This window comes from Trichoplusia ni (genome assembly GCF_003590095.1).
Source record: "Trichoplusia ni isolate ovarian cell line Hi5 chromosome 4 unlocalized genomic scaffold, tn1 tig00001290_group3, whole genome shotgun sequence".
Classification (NCBI taxonomy): domain Eukaryota; kingdom Metazoa; phylum Arthropoda; class Insecta; order Lepidoptera; family Noctuidae; genus Trichoplusia; species Trichoplusia ni.
In genome coordinates this window covers 13,390-22,013 of record NW_020799604.1, presented here as the reverse complement: position 1 = coordinate 22,013, position 8,624 = coordinate 13,390, and the positions used below count along the sequence as shown (strand labels likewise).

Here is an 8,624-nt window from a genome sequence, read left to right as displayed (position 1 = left end):
GTTTATTCAATGTGGATTGTTGTTCCATCTGTTGTAAGGAGGTGGGTCTTGGTTAGATCACGCCTGGTGAGGAGTGTTGAGTAATGTAGAAGAGGCACCATTGCACCCCCTAGGACCATCGCACCAAACGTTGGCTTGTGAACTAACCTGTAACCAAAAAAAAATGCAATATTCTTAATTTCTATTCAATATTAATATTAAAAAATAAGAGATTTTATTTATTTTTTATAGGAGTTAATTTATAATCGTTAACTAAACGAAAAGATTAAAAAAGTTTTCGATAAGCACTTACCAAGGAATAGCGATGATGAAAAGCGTATACGAAAAGGACAGAACTAAGTTCACCCAAAATCTTGTGCACCGTCTTAAATTACTTGATATCCATTGACATTGCAGAACTAAGAACAAAATATACATAATTTATTATAACTAGCACGACAAATAAAGTTAAAAACATCTTCAACAGATTTGCTATTCATACGAGTTTCTTTCATATTGTTAAAAGCGAATAGCGCGCTCGCTTTTAATAGAATACTGAATGCAAATTTATCACATTACAAGAATACTTTGAACAACAGCAGTTTTTTATATCTAATAAACCTTGTTTTGAGCTTGAAAATCGAAAAACTTACATAGAGTTACCCAATCAGGGTGCAAAGTCATTGCGGATGCAAAACTTGAACAAATCCTAGAAGTCGATATTTCCATGTATGCAGGTTGGCATCTCGTCTCTCAATATCGTGCAGTTGCTTCAAACTGTAGGATCCTTTGCGTAGGAGACAGATGGGATCCGCAGAAGGGAATCTTGTTGGACTGTAGGCCTGTAGGACATCGCCTTCTACCACGCCCACTGCAGTATACTGGATAAGAGTTAGAAATGTTACATTTTTTACTAAAAACTTCGTTAAATTATAGTTAGATATGAAAGGGGCATGAAGGGACAAGTCGTGCACACACACGAGAGAGAAAGCATTAAGCTATATTGATCTGTGCAGTGCACGTCCGCAACAACGATATTTCTTAGCACGGCTAAACTAGTCATTCCTCATGTTTACGGCGAAGGTTATCTATTTGATAGCAAATATATAAGAAGAATGCATTAGCAGAAATATAAAACAAGAGCATCCATCGTTCTGAGCACGGTGGGCATGACAAAATACCTTATTTACTTGTGGCATCATCCACAACTTGGTAGGGGCTGGATCCGCGCCTGAATATAATAGCGAATAAAGAGATTCAAACTTACAATATCATCTTCTCGGCCCGCGTAAGAGAAATGTATGCGAAGATCACCGATCTCGTGTTCCAGCGCGCTGTCGCCGTGGTAGTAAAATCCAGAGTGTAGTTTAATATCACTCCGCTCTGGCTTGAATCAGACCATATCTCATAGTAATCATTCACTTTGCGCTTGACATCCACACCTTAAAAATATTACGGCTATTATTAACAAGTCCTAAATGAATAAATTACAGGAAAAACTAATTATAAATAAATACGTTTCCTTATAAAACAACTTATCATCAACTCAATTGCAAATTAAAGCTTTAATTCTGTATTGGGGGAAACATATTTAGATTTAAGGTAGACCAAATTAGGTTATATCTTTTATAACCTACTGTAATACATAATAAACTGTCTTTTTACACACCTAAAATATAACCATCCGATTTTAACACTTCAGCAATATGAGTCTCGCTGAACATTGGCATGGAGGGTGGGTTGTGATGACCCGGTCTTAATGTAAAACAAAGATGAGTCCACCACCACGTCTCGCCAATCCTTGTGGTACAGTATGTCTTCTGAGATTCTTCTGCTGGCTCACTCAGGAAATTGTCCTGTTCTCTGGAAAATAAGATAAATATTGTGTTAGATATTAGTATGTTCTGTGCATGTGTTTAAATGCATGATGTGTAGTTTATCCCCAAGGCAGGCAAAGTACCAATGGTATTATCAAAGTTATATACATTTTCTTGTTCAAAGCAAGGCACTACTGACGAAAAAGTGAAGCAAAATATAGTGAGGAATCCTGGATTACATACATAGACTGGAATCTGAAACTACCAACCCACAGTGAGATAGTGTGGTGATAAATTCCTTAACCATCCCTATATAAGAGAAACTTGTGCCCAGTAGTAGAATGTACAGAAGCTGGTATAACTATACACTATTGTACACAATACAGTGTGGATAGTTAAAAAAAAACTTACGTAGTCTCCTCTATCCACTGATACATTTGTACTCTTTTTCTCAGCTTAACAGCTTGTACTTGTATATTGTAATCAGGTTCAGATATTGGTTCCAGGATTCGTAAAGGCCCAATAATGTGGACAACACGACCTTCATACTTTGCAGCCTCGTCTCCTGTGTGGACATCAACACCCTCAGCTGCAGACACCAGTTCTTCAAGCATCAGGTTACTTTGAATAGTTTGGCTCTGGAAAAAATAAAAAGTGTTAGACAATTTCCTTAAAAGAATATTAATTTTAAGTTTTTCATTGGTAAACTATACCTCAGCCCAAAGCAAGAAGTATGTGACACCAGTAAATAAAATCAAACTCAAGATTGTGGTCAACCAAGTCTGCATAAAATGATTTCTCACAGCACTCCAATCCATCTGAAAGTGCGACAAAAGTAATTTTATTCTATTCTAAGATTTTGATTTAAGTAAATAAAATCAAACATTTAATCTGTGCTCACCTTTATACTTATTATACAAACAGGCAATTCATTTAACAAGTATTTTAAAATCACTACAGCTTTCTGTATTTCCTCATAATATTTAATACTTACTTTATTTATAAAAAAACACTATCATAATTATTATAATATTAAATAGGAAAAGTATAGTAGATTGGCTTGTTATACTTATCACAACACAAACTGATTTATTTGCTCATACTTATTTACAGACAACACATAAACTATATGAAATATTATGAAATTATTTATTTTCTTCTATTGAAATAATTTGGCAAATTCGCAAATGCGAAAATGACATTGTTTGATGACACATGATATTGACATTGACACCGAGTGACGAGTCGGAAATGCGATTAAATGAGAAACTGCCGAAGCTGGAACGTGATCTTACAAAGAAATAATACAATTCTTGTTAAATGGTAAAAAAATAGTAAAAAAAGTACTAATTGCAGCTTCATTAAAATATTAAAAATATATGTTTATTTTATGCACATTTATCACAACCTAGACTATTTTAGAACTGCTGTTAAAATGTCGGTGTCAGCTGTCAAAACTGTAATGTCAAAAACGATGGCACGAGTTTGTTATTATTTACATTTTACATAAATGTAAATTAATACTTTAATTTATAATTATGAGGTTTTGCGTAACAAACCTGCGATTTCTACGTGGCGGCGGTATAGATTTACTAAAATTTATTTAAAGTACCGTGGAGAAAATATCACGACATACCGTTTATAGACTTTTATAAGAAAACTACAGGTAAATCGTCGTTCAAATCTAGAATCTAAACAAATCGATGATAAATGCTGTTTGTCTTCGTTACTCCAAACTTTAGAAGTACTTTTAAACATCCATAGTAGTTTCGTTTTTTTATGCTAATGTTTTATTAACATAACCATCACACATTTCCATAAATTATTTTTATCTGCGATATTAATATTTAACATTTTAGGACACACAATATCTCAAGATTATTTACAAGTCTTAAAAAAGAGGCACCCACACATAGACGAAATAACACAGGACCGATTACAATGTACTCTGCAAATATTAGAAAAGTTCAATATTACTCCGGGAAGAGGCTTGCAACAACCTTCATGTTTTCAGTATGAACCCCATCACTATGGATAACTACGCTGAAATATTAAAAGAATGTGGCTTTGTTACAATATCTCCACAACATATTATCAAGTGAGTATCATTTATGTTGCTTTCATTCATAAAGCGTACATTTTTTTTTCTATTTCACAAGATGAGGTCATTGCTCAGGAATGGTACATTTATGGACTGGTATTGGTATTATTATAATATTAAGTTCATAAAAAAATACAGTTCACATATTTTTTTATGTACTTAATATTTCTTGTTCATACATACATAATTTCTGCTTATAATAAAATAGAATCTCTTTCAACAGATCATAGTCATGGACATTAATCTCAGATTGCAATTGTAATTGTATGTGTATCAGTGTCAATGACTACACAGAAATGATTTCCTGAGTAAAAAATTAAATTTTCGAATCTTTTTGCAGGTACCACACGTTTGTACAACACCGAAAAATAATACAATTGAAAAAAGAGGGTTTGCTTCCACCAAACATGGAATTAGAACAATTTATATTAGACAAATTTCAAGAATGGCCCGACAGTTGTAAGAGTTTACAGAAGTTTCCAGATTCCACCTCAACTATTTGTAAGTCTACCTTTACTTTTATACACCGTGATTTTTTATTCGTCTTACAAAAGCAGCCCAGTTCATGTATCCAATAACTAGAACATGTTCATGATAAAAAAAATAGGTATTTATGAGATTTGAATAAATTTAAAATGCAATTTTTATTCAAATTATGATGCAATTCGTAGTTTTTTAGAAACACAGCTCTGTTGCGAGCGCGGTCCGAGCCTTGTAACAATGGTGATGGTGCGGGCGGCGGCGTTTTTATCATTTTTAAGAGTATATTTCAGATTTCTCTTGTTTAATTTTTCTTCATACTTATTATCCTAGCTGATGATAAAAAAAAATTGCGCCTATTTTACGTCGGATACATAAACTGGGCCCCTTTAGTAAGACGACAAAAAAATCACCGTGTATAAGTAAATAATAAAGATCCATATATTAAATTATAGGTAAAATATATTATGTCGACACAGTTTATTTCTTGTATATAGCTACTCCCCATTATAATTCCTTATTCATGGGGTTACAAACAATCAAATTATCTGTATAAAGTTACCCAAATCAGAACAAGCTTTTGAAGATCACACAAATTCTTATTCAAACCACAGCTCCTAACAAACTGTTATTCTTAAAAAAAAAACAAACAATTACAACATTTGATTTTCAGTAACAATTCGTGTAAGTATTTTGGAGAGGTTCTTACATTGGAAGTTATCAGTAACACCGGAAACAATTTGAAAAATACTGTAGAAACTACCTGCCTTTGAAACATAGGCCAATGTCAGACATCCAAGAAGCCATCAGTATAGCGCAGAATAAAATTAAGTTTGACAATGAAGGAATTAAAAGAAACGGTTTTATTATATCTGCTGATCCTATGCATACAAAGCTTATACTGGAGAATGTAGGCAGTATTGCAGGTTTGGATATTTGCGACGCTTTAAAAAAAGAACCGGCCATTTTGAAGAATAACTATAATTCAATTATTCAAGTTAGGAATGTATTAGAGGTAAGATATCATTTAAAAGTAACCTTAACCTTATCGAAGATTATACTTAAAAAGAAAATTAGTAAATAAATAAACGACTGATATACTTCAGTGGTCACTTTACAATTAACTATGTTTCATTTCCAGGAATACAGAATATCAGACGAAGCTCAAAGACGTTGTTTGAAGGTTTTTCTGCATGCGCCCGGAAACTGTTAGAGAGCGTCTCGAAGAATTTACTAATTTAAAAGAATACCAAGTATTAAAAACAAATCCTAGGGTAAATATTTCATTACATGAGTTTCGACTTTCGCTGGAATGTATTTTGAATATATTTAATTCAGTAAGTATTTTTCAGATCCTCTTCCTGGTAATACATAAGAAGAAAATGATGAACCGCCTAACCAAGATGCAGACTGCAAAAAAACAGTGTTTCAGTCTTAATCATTTAGTGTCGTCAACCAAAATATTTGAAAAGTGAGTAATGAGTTATAACGTAACATGTACTAAAACTGTATAAGAAGCTTTTAAAAATCATTTAAAATTAAATGTTTGAACAATAAAAAAGCTTCCTTTGTTTGGCATTTTTTGTTAAGCATTGTCAATACAAAAAATTAGTACACTAAGGGTCAAGGCACATCATGACAACAGCGGCCGGAGGCTTATTTATATAAAAAAATGAATCTTTTTACCGATGTAGAGAACGTTAATAAAAAGTATGACAGTCATTTGAAGTTCAAAGAGTCGCAGCAAGGCACCAAGAGTCTGCACAAGCTTCTTGCGTTTCGCGACGCCTAGTTTTTACTGCTTTTACACCAGCTACTCTTTCAGTGGACATTGACCCTTGCAAATCAAAGATACTTTGTATACATTTGTATACTTACTTCATTACAGTTACATAAGCAGTTTTGGCGACAAAGTCTGCGGGAGAGATATAGCAATAATAATATCATCGTCGCTAAGCAAACTGCCATCTGTGAACAACAGCGTTTCTCTTGAGCAAAGCATATTAATCCAGCTGAGACGACACAAGTACTGGCTGCATGTAGCTATGACCTCCATCGACGAAACCCTGACGTTTCTCAAGAAAAAGTTCGATGATCAAACTATTTTTAATAATTGCCAGATTGTTTTATATCCAATGTAAGTTACATTTTTTTAATGACGTCGTATAAGTGATTTCAATAAAAGTATATAAAAAAATATTGCATGAAATCTGTAACATACAGATTTTGACTGTTAATGTAACGGGCTCTTTATCATCTAAATTATTATTTTATTTGTTTGATCTCGAATAACGAACAAGGATTTTCTATTATAAGTCCTATTTGCTCGATAAAGCTCAACTAGTAATAAAACCATTTGTTTTTCCAGGTCGGTAGTACAACACTACATAGACAACCTGCTAAATAAACGTAAACACAAAAATGATAATGACGAGTCCAACACTGATTTACATTACAACTACTTGAATATAGACAGCCTGACTGACGATCAGATTCTAAGTCTGGTGCTATATGAAATTGAGAAGAAGTACCATTTTAGTGGAGACGGTATCTGGTCTACTCAGGAAGCAATGAAAGTAAACTCACAAAAAGAACTACTGAACCGAGCCAACATCAAAGTTTCAGGATTGAGCATTGGAAATCTTTACAAATAAAAAAAAACTAACTGACAATGATTTTTGTTTTAACACTGTCGATCAGTTGTAATAAAAAAATGCAGCCTTCAATGATTTCGAATCACTGCATTTTAAAAATCCCGTCAGTGTTTTAGCAACCTGTTTTATAAATTACACATTTCAATGTCATTTGTCGAAGTATTGGTACATTATTAGACTAATATAGGTAACGTTTACAATGTGAAATAGATTTCGGACTTTCCATTACTTATTTTCTATTGATTTCAAAAAGACTACACAATAGGAACTGTCTAAAATGCATAAGGTCAATAGTTTTTTTATTGTGGTAACTATTGTATACTCTAAAAATGTTTGCTGAAATAGTTTTAAAGTAAAATGTTAACAATGAAAAGGTGAACTACAACTCCAAAGCGGTTGTAAATTTTATTTAATTGAAGAATAGTAAAATTAAATTTGGAGACATTATTGATTTAAATATAGTTCATCAAACACATGTCCAATAGCATAGTTAATACATAAAATATACGTAAGATCCTGACCTGATTTCGATGTGGACTTGTCCGGACCTCTTCTGCGTGAAGGTAAGGTCTGTGTAGTCAGACCACACTGAGAAGGCTTTGGCAAGCTCGGCGTCCACCTCCGCGCGGTTCAACTTCGACGGGTACTTCGAGATCTTGTAAGTCAGGTTCTTAACACGCCATCTTGAACCTGAACACATATGTCAATTATTTTAATAGTCTACGGATTTATGGAATATTATTTTGTGAATTGCAGTGTTGTCGCTTTTCTTACCCTGCAGTGCATATCGTTTGGCTCGGCTCTCTCCGAAGCCCACCTTGTCTCGCACTCCACACCTTGGCAATGACATGACTTTGGCTGTTTCCGCGTCTAATTCACCTGTAAACACACAATTGATCAATATTTAAGTGCCTGTAACGATAATTTACGTTTCTACCCGTCAACTTTTTGTCCAGCATCATCAAATTACAATGGAGGGTAATGGCTTGAAACGCCATGGAAGTTTACGAAGACCAAACGCTCGGACATTTGTCGGAATTCAATTATTATCTCGTTTACCGCATAAATTACAGACGCGTGTCAAAGGACAAACATGGATTTTTTGTAACGAACGCTAACAAGGAAGTAATTACACAAACACATCAACCAAAACCGCACACGGAAACCGTTGAATCATCAGGAACTATGGTCACCTAGACCGCCGCTGATCAGCTGGGGACTTGGAATTCATTATCGATGCGGCCAATTGACATTCATAGTTACGGGGAATAACAATGTAGTTGTAAAATTCATACGCCATAAGGAAAACTACTTCACGTTTACATCTGTATTGCAGGAAGAGGAATTAAAGGTGACGCCACTTCGTAATATAAACAGACGATTCTTTAAATAATATTCTTGTTTTCAGACATTATCTGCTAGCATCACACGTCTAAGTCTGATATCAATTTAGTACATGCAGACGTCATATGCATATGTTTAGAAGGAACATAAGGTTATGTTTGTGACAAGCTCGTCCGAACTCGTGCAGTGACCGATAATGAATTATGTATTTATGTTCTGTCTGTGCGTTATGTGCTTACATAATAACAC

General features: G+C 33.9%; 2 protein-coding genes and 1 pseudogene across 2 annotated transcripts; 1 reads left to right on the top strand and 2 right to left on the bottom strand.

The window, feature by feature from the left end:
* Positions 1–6: 6 nt before the first annotated feature.
* On the bottom strand, positions 7–3,028 carry LOC113506192 (annotated as a pseudogene).
* A 367-nt stretch (positions 3,029–3,395) lies between these two features.
* LOC113506194 (transcription termination factor 5, mitochondrial-like) lies at positions 3,396–7,132 on the top strand (the record flags this gene model as incomplete). The annotated part of the gene is given in 11 exon segments (XM_026889040.1): positions 3,396–3,462; positions 3,656–3,777; positions 3,779–3,894; positions 4,238–4,398; positions 5,051–5,112; positions 5,114–5,392; positions 5,519–5,563; positions 5,565–5,651; positions 5,730–5,848; positions 6,266–6,514; positions 6,746–7,132. Coding segments are annotated over 11 exon segments (1,593 nt in total), but the record flags the coding sequence as incomplete, so codon positions are not given.
* A 374-nt stretch (positions 7,133–7,506) lies between these two features.
* Positions 7,507–7,935, bottom strand: LOC113506193 (stromelysin-3-like). The gene is made up of 2 exons (XM_026889039.1): positions 7,806–7,935; positions 7,507–7,721 (listed from the first exon to the last, which is right to left on the bottom strand). Exons 1-2 carry the CDS (start codon positions 7,879–7,881, stop codon positions 7,522–7,524), a joined length of 276 nt encoding a protein of 91 aa, XP_026744840.1. The 5' UTR covers positions 7,882–7,935; the 3' UTR covers positions 7,507–7,521.
* Positions 7,936–8,624: the final 689 nt, after the last annotated feature.